The 19,239-nt window shown below is 39.7% G+C and overlaps 1 protein-coding gene across 1 annotated transcript; it reads right to left on the bottom strand.

Moving 5' to 3' along the window:
• Positions 1–461: 461 nt before the first annotated feature.
• LOC134216674 (fatty-acid amide hydrolase 2-like) lies at positions 462–18,958 on the bottom strand. Its single transcript, XM_062695519.1, has 5 exons — positions 18,732–18,958; positions 17,511–18,076; positions 17,041–17,165; positions 1,458–1,639; positions 462–1,391 (listed from the first exon to the last, which is right to left on the bottom strand). Exons 1-5 carry the CDS (start codon positions 18,765–18,767, stop codon positions 672–674), a joined length of 1,629 nt encoding a protein of 542 aa, XP_062551503.1. The 5' UTR covers positions 18,768–18,958; the 3' UTR covers positions 462–671.
• Positions 18,959–19,239: the final 281 nt, after the last annotated feature.

The raw sequence follows: 19,239 nt of genomic DNA, 5'->3' as shown, positions 1-19,239 counted from the left end.
TTGTGAGCCGCTCCTAACATGGAGATCAGACGTTCGATCAGAAAATATTCTTCGATTCCCAGACTGAACGCTTTAATCACACGACTTACCGTTGGCTGCACGATTCCGACTTACGCGAGGAATTTTAACGGAAGTGTAACATCAAGAATGCTGCACGAGTTCGACAAACATGTGAGAAACTATTGTGACTTGGAGGAAGTAAAGGCTCACAAGAAGTCATATAGTTTCGACAGTTGCTCGAAGATTTTGTAGAAAGTCAAAAGTCACCAACAGCAGTTACAAATAATGACAAGTTGTATAATTGGAAAAGACTTCTAGAAAATTAAAAGCTGACGAAAAACCAACAAAAGACATATAATAATTCTCAGAGAAAATTCTAATTAAAATAAAACTCAAATCGTAATAAAGGTTTTGAGTGTCATTTCTAATAAATTTGTTTCAAATGTTATTAGACATCGTCGTGGGTATAAAAGTTTATATAGTAATATATCATATTTATTTGGTTCCATTCCAACATTGAATTACAAACAATAACTGATGTTACTTGAGTTTACCTCAACATACACCTACAGTACAATAACACCTGATCACCGGAGCCTAGTAGCACCTTATGAATAATTAAAAACAACGAAACAAGTTAACAATAAGAAATAAGAATCTCTCTTACAGTCTTAATCGATGATAAACGGTGGGATGTGCCCATTGAACTTCCGCTCGATCTCTTCGGCAACGGCCAGGCAATGTCGGTCACGTTTGCGGCTGGCTACAACCTGTATTCCCAACGGCAAACCATCGGGATCCAAACCGAGTGGTATCTGAGTGGCCGGTACATGCAAAACGTTGAACAGACACCAATAGCTGAAGTTGTAAACATTTACGAACGCAGAATAATGATACGGTGCGGTGTGGGTCGTACTGTGATAAAACAAAACGCCATCGTCTCCGAGCAGCTCCGTTAGCTCCTGGTCACATTGACGAGTGATTTCTTTGATTTTATCCGCATTCTCCTGTGGCAGGATGCTATCGATTAACGAGTAGATGGAGGCCAAGGTGTAATCACTGTTTCCGACGAGTTTCTTTGCTAACTCAACCAACGGTGTGAGTGGCTTTCCGTTTCCTAGCAGGGTGCCAAAATTGGCCGGTTCTTGTGTCATCCAATAGCGCCACATGTTGGTAGTTTTCTCGGTTCCTCTCAAGCTTACCTTCTCTACGCCACCGGGAGCAATTTCCTGAAAGTGCTCCACGATACGATTCATAGCGCGTTGTAACTGCGGATGCACCGAGCTACACTTGATGTCTCCTGAACTGGGTATGTAGAAGTATCGTAGTTTTTTCAAATCAGTTTTTTCGTCCAACTTAAGGAGTTGAGATGATTTTGGTCCAACTAGGATCTGGGAAATAGAATAAAGCAGAATATGGTTGCTGGAAAGTTGAGAGAAAATATATCCAGAGCAAACCTTCATGATTGGCCGTAAATCGGAAGCGAAGCGAGTCATCGGTCCGGCTACAACCATCGTGGTAGCTTCCCTGCCGGTACGTAGGGAGCAGCCCCGAGTGTTGACAATATTGGTCGACGGCTTATGACCATATATTCCACAGTAGAACGCTGGCATTCGGATGGAACCTCCAATATCGGTTCCTAGAACCAAAACGTAGTAAACGTATGATGATATCGTTTAATCAAGGGACCGTACACATATTACGTAAGAATTGGGGGGGGGGTCAATATCTTACGCTCCATGTAAATTAAATATCATTTGTATGAAAAAAATCTTACTTGGGGGGAGTGGGGGTCAAAAAACCCTGAAAAATTGCTTACGTAATAAGTGTAGGACCCCCAAGATTCCATATGTGTCTAAAAACGTCAGACTAAAATATTCACGAAATGATTGAATAATATTTAGCACACGGACAAGGAGTAACGACAGATAGTCTTGGCCGGCGCTTCATTCTTGGCACAAACACAAACGTTGCCCTTGTGCTTACTCGAGAATTTATGAAATAGCATGTTGAGACAGAATATTACATATTACGGTACGGTTGGTTTGCCGTTTTCGTGGAGTATTTATAAAGAGCCTACCGAGGATACCTACTAGCATAATTGAAAAAGATAAATGGCATTTCTTTCAATTCCTGAACCAAATGATTTTTTATGGCTTTAGCGTAATTAGTATAAGCAAGGAGAAGAATAAAGGCTCCCCCAGACCTAAGCTATTTCATCGCCGCGACGGCGACAACTAGTCGCCGCGATTCTGTCGTTGGGTCGCTGCAGGCAATGTTGTATTTACGCTTCCATATTACCGACGACAGAATCGCTGTCGCCAAGCGATAGAATCGCGCCGCGACTGTCGCATCGCGTGTGTTTGGGGGAACCTTAACACGACTTTGGGGGCAAACTATCTTTAAAGAAAAAAATGATCATGTTTGAGGTGGATGTAACAAAACTATACCTAAAATTAATACGAGCATATGAAAAAATATAGCAAAACCGGGTGTACAGCTGTCAAAAAAGGAAATTTTCCTTAAGAATTGAAACTAATGGATATTTTCCTCCTATGGGTTATACTGGCGAATCAATTTAAATAACTTTTTGCCTTTCTCGTACGCTAAGAATGCATAGGATCATTGAAAAAAAACTTTTTATATGAGAAGAGTGTTGTAGTAGAACCTCAATGTTATATACCAATACACCCAGGTTTTTTTTACACGGTTGGATTTCATTAATTTCCCGGGTAACCCGAACTTTCACAACTTTTAAAATACCACCTGATTTTTCTTTGATTTTTTGTGAATTTTTTTGTGGCGATAACTCATTGTTTCATTGACGCTGAAAATCTTAAACGACTAAAACCAAACCGTGTAATAAAAACCTGGGTGTAATCATCTCAGTTCGACTGAGGTAAGTTCTGTCTGTGTGTGCATATGCATAATGGTTTCAAAATTTCGTGCACTCCAAATAATCTGAACGTTGTTTACACCTGAAATTCAAGTATATTTTACGTGCACACGTAACTGTAAATGTTACCGACTATTGTTTGTTCAAATTGAAAAATGGACTCCGAAGCAAGGATGTTCTGCCTAAAGGTTTGTTGTTTGAATTCCACTAATAATGGAGTTATAGTGCTAGATGCGGTAGCCTAAACTAAATGATTGAAATTTTGTTATTATTTAGTATAAGTAACTGCAACTATCGCTTTATCTCCGCTATTAGTAGAATTCAAACAATGAACCATTAAGCAGAGATGTATAGAAAAACCTTCGCACTCGAAGTCCACCATATAACACATTTTGAAATTCAGCTTCTGGAATGAGTTATTGATAAACTACTAAAACTAAATGATCGAACCCAGATTATCAAATGATCGGTAACATCCTTGCTCCGAAGTCATTAAAAAAATCGTATTGTTTGATATGATTATTTTCAAGTGGAAACCACGGGCACACTATAGGATTTCGGGCGGTCATTAATCGAAAATGTCATGTCTTCCGAATTATTTTAAAATATTTTCTCTCCATTGTCAATACTCTAATTAAGAGAAATTCTGAATTTGAAGTCTCTAGGTGCACTAGTTCCAAAAGATATAAGGTGGCAAAGTCAGAAATGGGTAAAAAGTTAGCAAATTTTCTGAAAAATATTTTATTTTCAACTATTTATTGAAATATTTTTAAATGTTTTTCTTCAATGTTAATACATCATTACAAAGGTTATTGTATAAGCTTTTAAATGGTGTGCAAAACTAATGGTTACACTGTGAAAAAAATTGAAAAAATGCGGAAGCAATATTTTTTCCAAAACGACGCTATTTTCAACTTTGATAGTGAAGAACTTTTTTTCCTCAGGAATCCCCAGGTTCTTTTATGATACACATCAAGGACAAAGCTTCGACTAAAATGTCCCGAAAGAATTTCTTGCCAGTATTTGCAATTAACAGAGTTAAGTCACTCTGATTTTTTTTCATTTGTTTTTTACCGTGTTTTGCCTCTCTCGTACTCCAAGGTTAATGCTCATTCCAAAAACGAATGTTTGATAGAAGGCCCAGAGACCCTAGTGGTATATATCAACTAACTCAGCGCGAAGAATTGAGGTGATGTCTGTATGTGTGTGCATGCGCGTCTGTATGTATGTGCGCAAAAGAACGCAATCGCCATTTAGACACTTATTTGTGTCCGATTTTCTCGCAACAAGTTTCATTCGACGGGAAATCTAGGTCCATCGTTTCCCTATTGAAAATGGGTCAGACTGAACTATGCGCTCAAAGGGTATGGTCAAAATACATTTATTGGTAATAACTTCGACTTTATTTATAACCATTTGAGCTCATTTAATTAACTTTTCAAAGGAGTAAATGAATAAAACCCCCAATGCAATGCAGCACAACGGTAACGGAAGGATTTAACAGTTCGCTCATATATTTCCTGTCAAATTTTACCGTTTCCGTCGCCATTCCGCTGAAATGCGTTTGGGGCTTGAGTGGTTTGAGTCTTTCTCTAAACCTAATTTTCTGAGCTATTCATTAGCTACTGATGGAGAACTAAATATGAGATTTCATAATATGTAAATATTTATAAATCTCCTGGAATCAATAATTCCCGACATGTTTATTGCAAAAGTAAAGACGAACAATATCTTAGTTAGAACGGAGCGTATGAAATTCCTGCTAGTGTTCATGAATGTCTGGCTAATGGTAGGGAAATATTTATTCACTCATCTACACTTTGAGGTTCACTGGCTGAACAACCAGCGGAAAGTCAATATAAACAGTTGAAGAAATTTAGAACTCAGAATGCAAGAAAATGATCAAGAGAGGCAAATGTTGACATTTTCCTTCGTGCCTTACATGAATCAGATCCATTTTAAGCTCGATTTGGATAACGAGGAGACGTTGGAAAAATTTTTTTCACTTAGTTATTCTTATGCCATGCGTAATTTTGTAATATTTGAAGATTTTCAAAAGTTCTTTATCTTCTAATACTTTAGATGAATTTATCTCATCTTCCATCGTTGATGGAATTGAAGAAAATATCATTGAAGACTTAAACCTTGACACAGAAAAAGAATGATGCTGTATATAACTTGTAGAAATCATGAAAACAAATCAAAAGTAATTCAAATAGTGTTGTTATTTAAATTAAAAGAATTTTGCTTTTCGGAAGAATGGAGCATTCTTACATTCCACAATGAATGTCCACATTTTTTGAGAATATATTAATCTCATTTTTTGAATAACTTGTACACGTAAAAATGTCATGGGATTGCGATTTCTAATTTGCTAATACCCTTTTTCAAAAGTTATTTTCAATTCTGATTATTTGATTAACATTTAATGCTTTATGATCCTTCAGATCCTAGTACTTTGTCAAACAAATTGTTCTAAATACAAATTGTGAGGCATGAGAGTGAGAACAAATCAATATCACGGACTGTCATGAAATTAATGTAATTTAACATGATCGCCGCCATAATGTCCAGAAGTTGCTGCACTAAGTTTTTGTACAGCCCCTTCCTTCTCCTTAAGAAAACGCACGAAATTTCAACTTCCCAAATAGGTTTGCTTTGTCACGTTAATCGAACCTATGAAAAAATAATTACGTAATTCATAGACGATCCCCAAAGGGGGGTTGAAATTGTATATTCATGCTATTTCGACCATACACAGCTAAAACTAAGTGGAAAATCACTTTAAAAGTCCAATTTTATTTTTGACCGCTCGCTTGTATGGGGATCCCCCATAGTGGGGCAGATGTTTTTTGAGTGCCCACAATTTTTGGAACTTAGCATTAGTCGATTTACTCGCAACGCAACTATAGATAGTAGAATCTATTAAGGCTCCCCCAGAAACACGCGACGTGAAAGTCACGACGCGATTCTATCGCTTGGCGACAGCGATTCTGTCGCCGTTGGTATGGAAGCATAGATAGAACATTGCCTGTAGCGACCCAACGATAGAATCGCGACGACTAGTTGTCGCCGTCGCGACGATGAAATCGCTTCTGTCTGGGGGAGCCTTTAATAGTGAATAATAACTTCGTAGTTACGGGCAGCAGGGACTATGTCCAAGGGCTTGACGATCCCTCCCCAGGCCATCTGCGAGTTGTGGGGCTTGCCTAGGATGTGGTGGGGTTTGACAGTGGGCCCTGTTAAACCTCTATAAAAAGCTGCATGTATCCGCAAGTAGGCCCCACCAAATCGACCGTGTGCCGCTCAAAGCGCACAAGCCCAAGTCCTGGTGTTAGGTGGGACGCTAAACAGTCCTGACACGACGGCCCTCCGACGAGACAGGAGGTTTGCCCAATAAGCCGCCTGGAAAACCAATCATTACGAACAATATAAGAGATAATGCGACTCGATTTAATCGGCAAAGACCTAGGCGACGAATACAGGATCACGATTGGAAGCTTTTAACATGGAACTGCAAGTCGCTAGGTTTCGCAGGATGATCTACGATGAATTACATCCCCGCAACTTCGACGTCGTGGCGCTGCAGGAGATTTGCTGGACAGGACAGAAAGTGTGGAAAAGCGGGCATCGAGCGGCTACCTTCTACCAAAGCTGTGGCACCACCAACGAGTTGGGAACCGGCTTCATAGTGCTGGGTAAGATGCGCCATCGTGTGATTGGGTGGCAGCCAATCAGCGCAAGGATGTGCAAGCTGAGGATTAAAGGCCGTTTCTTCAACTATAGCATCATCAACGTGCACTGCCCACACGAAGGGAGACCCGACGACGAGAAAGAAGCGTTCTACGCACAGCTGGAGCAGACATACGATGGATGCCCACTGCGGGACGTCAAAATCGCCATCGGTGACATGAACGCACAGGTAGGAAGGGAGGAAATGTATAGACCGGTCATCGGACCGGATAGTCTGCACACCGTATCGAATGCCAACAGCCAACGATGCATACCCAGACAACCAGAATGCATGCATAATAGAATTGTTTTTATGTTATGCGATGCCTATGCGCACAAATTTCATCGCTTACCAGTCGCGAAAACACTTTTTACGTACAAAAGTGGAGGTGATATAAGTGTATTTCTTATCCGACGTTGCACGGAAGTGTATGCGATGTGCACGATTTTTATGCGAGTTTGTTCGTTATGCATTGCGATGTAGTTTGTGATAACAAACTCTGTTTGATAATCCGATTTCATGTGAGTTTGATTGCAGGAATATGCGATGTCAACAAATGAAGCTGGAATAAACTCGTAAAATAGCCTACTGTGCGGGAAAATTTATAAATAAACTGATGAGCTTTGCACAACAATGCGAATCTGATGAAACTTGGATCGGTAAACGATTTTGATCGTGCATTCTTATGCGATGTGTGGTTGTCTGGGTATACTTCGCAGCCTCCCGCGGAATGGTAGTCCGAAGCACCTTCTTTCCCCGCAAAAATATCCACAAGGCCACATGGAGATCACCTAACCAAGAAACGTAAAACCAAATCGACCACGTTCTAATCGACGGTAAATTCTTCTCCGACATCACGAACGTCCGCACTTACCGCAGTGCGAATATTGAATCCGACCACTACCTCGTTGCAGTATGCCTACGCTCAAAACTCTCGACGGTGTACAACACGCGTCGAAGTCGGACGCCGCGGCTTAACATTGGGCGGCTACAAGACAGTAGACTAGCCCAAGAATACGCGCAGCAGCTGGAAGTGGCACTCCCAACGGAAGAGCAGCTAGGCGCAGCGTCTCTTGAAGATGGCTGGAGAGATATTCGATCCGCCATTGGAAGCACCGCAACCGCTGCACTTGGCACGGTGCCCCCGGATCAGAGAAACGACTGGTATGACGGCGAATGTGAGCACTGGCTAGAGCGCTGCACTGGGTCATTACCAAGATTTGGGAGGAGGAAGTTTTGCCGCAGGAGTGGATGGAAGGTGTCGTGTGTCCCATCTACAAAAAGGGCGATAAACTGGATTGTAGCAACTACCGCGCAATCACATTGCTGAACGCCGCCTACAAGGTACTATCCCAAATTTTATGCCGTCGACTAGCACCAATTGCAAGGGAGTTCGTGGAGCAGTACCAGGCGGGTTTTATGGGCGAACGCTCCACCACAGACCAGGTGTTCGCCATTCGCCAAGTACTGCAGAAATGCCGCGAATACAACGTACTCACACATCATCTATTCATCGACTTCAAAGCCGCATATGGTACAATCGATCGAGACCAGCTATGGCAGCTAATGCACGAAAACGGATTTCCGGATAAACTGACACGGTTGATCAAAGCGACGATGGATCGGGTGATGTGCGTAGTTCGAGTTTCAGGGGCATTCTCGAGTCCCTTCGAAACGCGCAGAGGGTTACGGCAAGGTGATGGTCTTTCGTGTCTGCTATTCAACATCGCTTTGGAAGGGGTAATACGAAGAGCAGGGATTAACACGAGTGGTACGATTTTCAATAAGTCCGTCCAGCTATTTGCCTTCGCCGACAACATAGATATTATGGCACGTAACTTTGAGAAGATGGAGGAAGCCTACATCAGACTGAAGAGGGAAGCCAAGCGGATCGGACTAGTCATTAACACGTCGAAGACAAAGTACATGATAGGAAGAGGTTCAAGAGAAGACAATGTGAACCACCCACCGCGAGTTTGCATCGGTGGTGACGAAATCGAGGTTGTTGAAGAATTTGTGTACTTGGGCTCACTGGTGACTACCGAAAATGATACCAGCAGAGAAATTCGGAGACGCATAGTGGCTGAAAATCGTACGTACTTTGGACTCCGCAAGACGCTCCGATCGAATAGAGTTCGCCGCCGTACCAAACTTACAATCTACAAAACGCTCGACCGGTAGTCCTCTACGGACACGAGACCTGGACGATGCTCGTGGAGGACCAACGCGCACTGGGAGTTTTCGAAAGGAAAGTGCTGCGTACCATCTATGGTAGGGTGCAGATGGCGGACGGTACGTGGAGGAGGCGAATGAACCACGAGTTGCATCAGCTGTTGGGAGAACCATCCATCGTTCACACCGCGAAAATCGGACGACTGCGGTGGGCCGGGCACGTAGCCAGAACGTCGGACAGTAACCCGGTGAAAATGGTTCTCGACAACGATCCGACGGGCACAAGAAGGCGAGGTGCGCAGCGGGCAAGGTGGATCGATCAGGTGGAAGATGACTTGCGGACCCTCCGTAGACTGCGTGGTTGGCGATGTGTAGCCATGGACCGAGCCGAATGGAGAAGACTCTTATATACCGCACAGGCCACTTCGGCCTTAGTCTGAATAAATAAATAAATAAATTCAACCACCTTTGTGAACAACCCGATTGGGCTGCACCTTTGAGTTTTTATCACTTCTCAAGCTTATCCTCGCTTCAATACTCTTTAGGAGGCGATCTGTTAGACCAAGACGAAACTTTGTCATAAAATACCAATTTCTCAAATTGGACGCGGGCAGTATGCCCAGAGGATCGAGAATGTTTCCCACCCGAAAACATCCTAGACCGGACCGAGAATCGAACTCGCCATTGGATTGGATTTAGATCCATTGCATTGGATTTAGATCCATATAATATATGACTGTCGAAGTTATTTTTCACTAGACAACAATCTTAAAACAGGTAAAATGGCTCTATCGAAAATATTGTTCAAATATTTCCCACTTTCTTCATGTATGTTAAAACTCAAGGGCAAGTGAAAATAGCAGATTTTGGTTTAAATAAAAACTTTTAAATCGTTTTCGATGTCACACAATTATTTAATTGCTCAAAATATTCACTTTCCACATCAATGATGAATTTAGAAACGACTTTTTTGTTGGAAATCCATTGAATGAAAATAAAAGTAGCTAATAGCTTTTGCCGGTAGTTTAATGTCATGATTAAACAATACCATTCATTATAGTATGGTACCGCAAATAGGTTTGATTCCAAATATTTGTGTGTCAGGCGAATTCGTTGATAGTTCTAGAGTGCTTTGAGAATAGGTCGTATGTGCAAAAGAGAGCCTCTCTTCGGTTACATTCTCTTTCGATTATTACAAAGCTATACACAAATTTATGTTGGATTTTTTGGCAGACATCTAAAGATAATAACTTTGTCTAGCGTGCTAAAGTGAAAATGTAGCAGAAAATGCTAAACTTGCCGATCTATTGGCGAAAGAGAGCGTGAACAAAGAGAATCTCTCTTTTGCACATACGACCTATTCTCAAAGCAATCTAGAGTTCTGCTTCATGTTTCTAGAACATTGTTACCATTAAAAACGTACACCGATTAATTTGGGGCCCTCCTTAGCCGTGCGGTAAGACACGCGGCTACAAAGCAAGACCATGCTGAGGGTGGCTGGGTTCGATTCCCGGTGCCGGTCTAGGCAATTTTCGGTGTGGAAATTGTCTCGACTTCCCTGGGCATAAAAGTATCATCGTGTTAGCCTCATGATATGGGGTGATTCAACTATGACGTCCACTACTTTTTCAGATTTCTAGACCCCCCCTCCCCCCTCTGTCACGCTTTTTTGTATACCTAGTATATGTACTGTCACAAAATCTTAGACCCCCCCCCCCCTAAAACGTGTGACATCATTATTGAACCACCCCTATACGAATGCAAAAATGGTAACCTGGCTTAGAAACCTCGCAGTTAATAACTGTGGAAGTGCTTAATGAACACTAAGCTGCGAGGCGGCACTGTCCCAGTGTGGGGATGTAATGCCAATGAAGAAGACCGATTAATCGGCAGCCATAGTACCCACTTACCCCGTATTTTCACTTTTCCCGGGGTACCTTAAATATAATAAATCCATAATTGCCCGCTGGATTTTAATCCCTAAAATATAACCGGGCTATTGATTTGCCTCCTAGCAGTGTAGGAGTAGGGAAGTAATTGATGCAATTGCCCGCGTCCAATTTGCGAAATTTGTATTTTATGGCAAAGGTTCGTCTTGGTCTAACAGATTGCCTCCTAAAGAGTATTGAAGCTTGGATAAGCTTGAGAAGTGATAAAAAGATTATGAAAACGACTTGGAGACGAGCCAGCCTAGGGCTGAAAGTCTCCTTAATAAAGACAAAAAAAAATATGAATACGGTTTCGCGTCCGCTGCGAGTTTAGCAAATGCTAAAACCTACAATAAATTATGATTTACTATGTACTGAATCTATTGAGTAACGTACATTGTCAAATTTACTGAAATTTTAAACTGTTATCTGTTATTCAATGTGATTTTTATGGTATGAATCAATAAGCAATAATAACTTATCGATCTCAAAAACATTTTTATTGCTTTAATATGGCCAATGCGCATTAAAAGCTATTATTCTTTTCAATCAAAGTTAATTGCCTATTTCCGGGGATTAAACCACCCGACTTGGACGTTAATTTACAATGTTATGAGAACTCATATGTGAATATGTACGTTATGTGGAAGATATTGATTTGGAAAAGGTATTGGAGGTAACCACTTTTCCTTCGATGGGACTCGAACCCATGACCCTACAGTATGCTAGACTGGTGCTCGTTCAGCTCAGAGCCAGTGTTGGTAAAAACTCAAAATCTCAAAACTCATGGATGATTCAAATCAAGCCTGAGTTGAAATGTACCCAACTCAGTACCTAAAAACTCATGGATGAGTTGAATCATCCATTTGAATCATCGTAGGTTTTCTTTTGTTCTCCTTCGTTAAAAACATTGAATTGACGTTTGTCGCATAAAATATTAGACACTCTTTTATATATAAGCAATAAATTGCCCCCAAATTGATTTCAAATCCGTTTTTAAACCAACATGATTTTTTGGCAAATGAGTGAAATGATACGTTCTGGCATGAAAAATTCAAGCGTGATGCATTCCTTTAAATTCGCAGACGATTTCGTTCGCACGGGAGCGCTCCCCCATAAAAAATCCTCCCGATTTTCCCCCAGACTAAATCGGTTCTCGTCGGTAGGATCGACCTATTTTATTCCCGACGAATTTATAAATTGTTTCACCGAGCCTTATGGGATTTTTACAGGGGTTACAACCGACGCGACGCCAAACGAAATCGGTAGACTAACGTCTACTATATCGAGTGAATAATAGGTCAATTTCGATTTCAATGATGTGTGATGAAACCAGACGAAATTGAGTGATTAATCGAGTTTTTAAATATTATTATACAGCAAACCAGACTTAATCTATAGATTTATCGGTATGGAAACTATTGAAATCAGAAATAGGGTGATTAGTCGAATTATTAAATAAAATCATGGAGTAAATTAGATTAAGTCTATAGATTGATCGGTGCGGAAAATAATTAAATCATGATGAAATAGGGTATTTAGGCTGTGAACCATTCCAGCAATTCGTTTAACTTTTAGTTAAAATTTGACAGTTCGATGGTTATTTTCCCATCGTGGTTAAAATTTTACTCCAAAGCCGACCCATTTGAGTTTTGACAGATTGATAGTTATTAGGAACAAAATGGATTTGGCGCCAATTTTCTGGCGAACAAAGTTTAACTATCGAACTGTCAAATCTAACCATGCTCCGGAGCAGGGTTATTTTTAACCACGGAGAAATAACCATCGAATTGTCAAATTTTAACTAAAAGTTAAACGATTCGCTGGAATGGTTCACAGCCTTAATCGGGTTAACACATTTCATCATGGAGCAGATCATATTAAATCTGTGAATTGATCGGTTTTTTAAATAATAAAATCAGACGAAAAATGGTGTTTAATCGGTTTATTTTATTTTATCTTTAAGCAAATTAGATTAAATCTATAAATTCGTCTATGTGGAAAATAATGGAATCCGACGAAATAGGGGGATTATTTGGTTTATCAAATCGGGTGGCATATGTGTCATCGCAGGAACTTCATGATTCTGTAAAAAAGCATAAATTATGGTATTATCTGAGGATATTTCTGGATTGGAATAGTCTCAATTGGTACGCGGATCTTATCCTCATGTATTTTTAAAGTGGCGAGATACACGAATTCTTCATCACGGAAAATCAATACTTAGGCATCATTTAAAATAAAAGGGAATTGAAATCCGGCGGAAATTGTTTGAGACCATGTTTACTTACTTGTTACTTGAAGGCCTACAGCTCTTCGATGAACCTACGCCGAATGGAGTATCCTTCTCCACTGGACTCGATCCTGGGCCAATCGCTTCCAGTCGCCCTGAACATTGAGCGCCCTCAGGTCTTCTTCAACTGCAAAAAGTAATTGTGTACGCGGCCATCCACGAAGCCATGGCCATGTCTATGAACACTTAAATAACAAGATATTTTAAAACAAGCTCATAATTGCATATTTGTAGCATTTGCATATTTGTTGATTTTGAAAATGATTTGTATTCTAACATTTCAATTCTTCTGGGAATCAGAAACGTTAATATCGATCAAAAGTGATCACTTACCTTTATTAATCGCTTACTGCCGAAGAACCTCGCGAAGAACCTTCCTTCCAGGATGCTCCGGAAAATGTCACGTCACGAAAATATTAGAAAAAAGGTCATCTTCACTTTATTAAATATCAAATACTTACTTTTTTTTCACTCTATGTTTATGAACATGGGGATTCGATTTCGTCTGTTCATGAATATATCAAAATTAGCACCAAATACACAATCAATCGATTATTTTACCGATGAAATAGGCAACCGATTGCTCACGTTATAATCGTTCAATGAATCTGACGACGAAAATATGTAGCCTACGACAATCGACGTCGTCGGTATAAAAATAGGACGATCTGGTAGGCACCCGATTTCGTCGGATGATCGTGAAATTTCGGAGCTGTCAAATTTTTTATGGGGTCGTTGATTGAGATTTATGAGTGATTTTACCAACACTGCTCAGAGCTCGTTTAGTAGCCGCTAGGTTGCGAAAGCCGACGGAGGTCCTTCATAGCTTAGTTGGTATTGGCTTGAGAAATGGATTCCCAACTAACATTTTTGGTGCTAAAAGCTTCAACTTCTAGCCTTTGGCTGTATAATATTTGAATAAAAGCAGCCAATGCTGAATAAAAGAAAAGCCTCCACAAATAATCCCTTAAACTTCAACTCGACTATTACCCAAATACCTATCAGCTATAGTCAGTGTGCCGAATATATTCAATCTTTTATCGTTTATGCAGCTTTCATATAGTCATAAAACAGCTCTGTCTGAATTAGCAACAAAGCGTATCGGTTAAGAGCTCATGTATGTAACTGAGTTGCTTGTTAGCAACTTCCCATATTACGGTGAGTAGCATTCACAATGAAAACGTTTTTGCTGTTGTTATAGCACTAACAATATAGCGTAATGGCGCTATAAATGAACTAACAAGCTTTTAGGCAACTTCTGTACCTTTGAAGATTACACAACGTTTAAGTAAACCTATTACTGCTTCTTTTAATAGCATATCAGTATGGAACGTCAAAACCGCTATGTTTACATTTGATTTTTGTTGCCGGAGCTGTGTATGAGCTATTGATTTCTGTAATGCAGCTACAAAGATATTCACCTGCTCTTATAGCAACTGACAAAGCGCTGTCATTAATGCTAGCAGATAGCGTAAGAAAACAAGCCATTTAGAAGCGATATTTCTGTTGACGGCTACTGTTAAACGATTAGCAGCAAAGTAGCATCTATACAGGTCGAGAAAATGTTGCCTAAAAACAATTTCAGGGATTGATGGATAAAAGTTAGCCAACAGAACATGCTGATAGATGTTTGAATAATGGTTGAAATAATGCTGAAAGCATAATTTTTAAGCTTATGTGCTGAAAGCAGCATGTAGGCCTCTTTCTAACGTTTATACAGCATGAATCTGAAAATAGCGTTAGTAAAACAACCTATAGGGTATGCGAAGAAGCACATCCATAATTTTCTTTGTTATTTACATATGTCAAAGTGACGGTGAAGACAGAGCAGCGGCCATTGAATCAGGAGATCAGGAGTTCGAATCTAGGTAGCAACAAAATTGATATTTGAGTTTTCAAAAAACAACATTGAATAAACTCCCGAAATTTACTCTCCTCTCAAATAATATTTAATCAAATTGAATTCAGTGGCTGTCTAAAACTTACCTAACAGATTCAAAAAATCTGAATAAGCGCCCTTCAAGCGAATCATACTACTAAATGGTTTAGTAAAGATCGCGAAAAAACTGTGTAACATGCTGTAAAGTAGTTGTGCAGACACGTCAAAAACAGCTGAATAGATTCGCCAGATTTGCTGGTAAAAGCATTGAATAGAAGTTCTTGATCATATGTATAGCACACATATTCAGCTTGAAGCCGTATAGACGAGTTGACATTAAATGTTAGTTGGGTTGCGAGTGACTTGACTATGCGTCCAATCTGGGAATCTCGAGCTCGTTCAGTAGCCGCTAGGTTGCGAAGGCCGACGGAGGTCCTTCATAGCTTAGTTGGTTAAAGCACCAGTCTAGCGTACTGTATGAGGGTCATGGGTTCGAGTCCCATCGAAGGGAAAGTGGTTACCTCCAATACATTTTCCAAATCAATATCTTCCATATAACGCTATTATTCTTGTTAATATTGATGCTCTAATACATTTCAGATGGAAATTTAGGAACATTTTTCAACTGGGCGTAATTGATTCTGACCTTGATTTTTGGAACGGCGATTGTGCTCTTAATTCAAACTCTTTCAGGAATTTTTGTGTCCAACAGAAAGAACAGATTCCGATCTATCTAGTAGTAACGTCAGTCCAATACCAAATTTTCAAAATGACTTATCTGCTTTTGTAAACAAAGATTCAAACGTCGATTTGTCAAATCTGAGAGCACCCCCATCAACACATAGGTGAAGACTTCGACTACCTGTTGATACTCATTGTTTGCGTGGAAGTGCTCTCAGATTCGAAAAATCGACGTTTGAATATTTGTTTACAAAAGCAGATCAGTCGTTTTGAAAATTTGGTATTGATCTGTTCGAAATATGCTGAATTGGAAGAGTATTAGCCGTTTCAAATTTCAAGGTCAAATATAGTTACGCCTATTTGAAAAAATCCTATAAATATTGTTTCATTGATGGGTTACCTTCTTGCCCCGTTGTAATACTCTACTCATCTTGCCCCGTAGTATACATTATTTGAACCAGTCAGTTTTATTATTCGTGTTCTGGTATATGCTAAATAAAATGCAACAACAAAAATTGTCGTATTGTAACATAGAAAAGCATGCTTGCTGAGACGGTATTAAGTATCATACTTATCATATTAATTTTACACAGCAAAAAATTGTTTTAAAGAAATTAGCACCGAAACTTTAAAATTCTTTGACACAGATCGATACTTTCAGGCATAACTTAAAAAATGCAGAACATTTAAAGAAAAATGTTTTTTTTTTCAGTTGGTACCTATACGTATTTTTAAACGAGGATTCAGAATATATAAAAACCTCATTTTGGCCAAAAATGTCACAACAAAGCGGTTCGAATGTATTCTCTGCTAGGTTCCTGAGAATGTTCCTGAGGATTATAAAGATTTTTGAAAACTATCACATTTTAGAGAGCCAATAGCTGTCGCATGACATTATATTTCTTCATCTGTATGTAGGTAGTTATCTGAACAGTTTATAACTTGATAAAAAATCAAATTCGAAAGCTTGATATGATGTCATATACCTGAAGAATCAAATTATTTCAGCCAGTAAAAAATGGAACGATATTTAAAATAGACATTTCACAAGACCTAAAAATGAAACCCAGTTTAAATGCTTATAAACAAAAATTTACTTACACAAACAATTATTTACAAAATAATACAATGATCACAAGTCTAGCAAAAGAAAAGCAAACGCAAAAAGAGTAGCATAGCATTATTGTTTTAAGATAGTGCGGTCCACAAAAGTGGAGAAGCGTATAGCATGAAAAAACTGACAACTAAAGACCACCACCACGCCGAGCATCGGTCGTGTTTATAGAAAAAGGATAGGTGTCACATAGTGATAACAGCATATAAACCGGTTCCAAGTAAAAACAAGACTGAGTGTTAACAAATGCTACAACAGTGAATGCTAAAAAGCATGCCCAAGCGTGTGCAATTACAGACAGCCCAACCACGACGCTCAATTGGTAAGAGTAAATAATTTTAAACCTAATCCGAAGGCAGTGCCGCACGCTGCAATAAGAGCTCCTTCTCCTCCGCTAGAGCCCCCGACAGTGCGTCGGCTATCATAGGGGTTATTGGTCTGGCCGATCAGATTGTTTCTCGTTTCTTGCCTAGTTAGGATAGAGAGAAACAGAAATGCATAATCGATCAGCTGATCATACTAGGGTATCCGAAAAAGCACTGCTTACACAAAACATTGGAACCCTAATGCAGGAACATTATCAATCCATAAAGTTTCATAATTATGAAACAAGTCGTCTAATCGAAAGAGTTTTGAACAAAAGTAAGACTTAGCTGAAATTTCAATATGCATTGCACAACATTTTCAAAAAAAGATTAGTTTTACACAATTTCTCTCTGCATTTTTTTTTTTAATTTAGTGCAAAACCATAATTTTTAAAACGATTTGTTTTTTTGGAATACTCTAATGAACACGCGCGTTATCATTTCCTTACCATCGATTTATTTCCGGGATGCTCGTCGTAGCAATAATGATAGCTCCAGCTTCCTTCATAAGCTTAACACATTCGGCGTCTTCTTTGGCCTTCACGTTTTTGCGCGCGGTAATACCGAGTGTATGCAGCTTATCCTTAACGGCGGTACTGTCCTTGGTGGTGAAAGGCACCCCCAGGAAGGGCTTTTCGACAAATTCATTGTCCGAAATGAGCCCCCGCTGTAGGCGATCGTCAATCGCTTTGGCTTCCTCTAGTGCCTCAATGAATGGCCCATCGATTACGGCATTCACCACCGGATTAACTTCATTCAGACGATCGATGTAGGCGGTGACAACTTCGAGGCAGGTCACTTCTTTGGTTCGGATCATTTTGGCAAGCTCTTGCGCACTGTAGGTCACTATGATACGTTTCCGTTGCAGCGGTGGACATCGTGCGCGACTCGGCCCCCAGTACCATTTTAACACCAGCTCAACCAGTTTATCAATTAGCAGATGTATTATAACGAAAATGTTGAACACTACGCTATATGCTATGTCCATCATTATTTGGTTCGGTTTGTTCCGTTTCTGCAATAAAATGAAAAACCGTTCACTTGATACTGCAACATATGTTCATCATGTTATTCGTCTATCATGATGTCATTTATTTCCATAATTAGGTAGGGTTATTGCTCTAGTCACAAGGTTTCACTTTAATCAGGACGTACATACTAAGTAAGTAGTTGTTATCTTTTTTATAGTTAGGTATATACTAGAGACCAGATTAATATTTGGAAAATGAATCTGAGTGGGCTCAAGATTGTATTTTTATCGAACACTGAATAATTTTGTGCATAAACACCAATAATGTTAGATAATGTTCTCGTATCCAACATAATTTGTTTTATAACTAACAAGTTCCGCAGGTGACAAGGGTTTTAAATTATTCATTTATGCTAAACATCAGTTCAGATACTGAATTCATTAATGGTAACTTTTGAAATGTGGTTTAACCACATTTAACCTGTTCTAGAAATGATAATGTAAAGAGCTTTCATTCTTCGATGATTTTGTTACACCCTAACGCCTGTTTAATCAGTTAGTTAACTGATCCGCATTCAATATTTTTGCAAGCAGTTTTAATTGCACGAAGTTGTTGCTCTTTACCTATATTTCACGACGTCATCACAATGAAATGTTTTGGAGTTTGCAACCACGATTGCTTGCATATCAAAATACTTACATTCCGGCTTCCTCGTTTGTCACTACTGGTGGACATTCTGATGCAGCCGGGTTTGTTCCTGTTCTAATTTTCAGATCTAATACATGCACTTGACCTCAGTGCACTATGGCTATGACCAACCAGCGAACTACACTACCACAATTCGACAGCAGCTGGAAGGTATCCGTCGTCACAGATGGAACCAGATCGTTCCAAAAGCAACTACCTACTTGCTGTCGCCGCTTTCACTTCGCGATTGACTGCGCTCATCGTCAGTCGTCGTTTTGAAGCAACCATCGTCTCTCTGTTCTCTCTGCACAGGAAACTATGGGCAGAGAGGTGTAAAACATTATTTTAACGTTGATGAGAAGTTTCGATATGCTGATGAAATTGGCGTTGTAAAAAAATGAAAAATGTGAATTATTTTTACAAGGCACCCCCCATTTCCCGGGAATTTACGATTAGGTAATTCGTGATTCATGAAGTCAAAGTTCATCATACCCTATGAGTGATATCTCAAATATTTAGT

This window comes from Armigeres subalbatus, chromosome 2, assembly GCF_024139115.2.
Source record: "Armigeres subalbatus isolate Guangzhou_Male chromosome 2, GZ_Asu_2, whole genome shotgun sequence".
In the NCBI taxonomy this organism is placed as follows: Eukaryota; Metazoa; Arthropoda; class Insecta; order Diptera; family Culicidae; genus Armigeres; species Armigeres subalbatus.
The sequence above is the reverse complement of the archived record's forward strand: the minus strand, read 5'-3'. Positions and strand labels throughout refer to the sequence as shown.

Bases quoted from the DNA above. Each gene is read 5' to 3' on its own strand.
- LOC134216674 (XM_062695519.1), bottom strand. From the start codon at position 18,767: ATGTCCACCAGTAGTGACAAACGAGGAAGCCGGAAT. The intron at 17,166-17,510 runs GTAAGGAAATGA...TATCCTAACTAG, and splicing joins ATCCCGGAAATAAATCGATG to GCAAGAAACGAGAAACAATC. The intron at 1,640-17,040 runs GTTTAAAATTAT...TTTTGGTTCTAG, and splicing joins CGGCACTGCCTTCGGATTAG to GAACCGATATTGGAGGTTCC.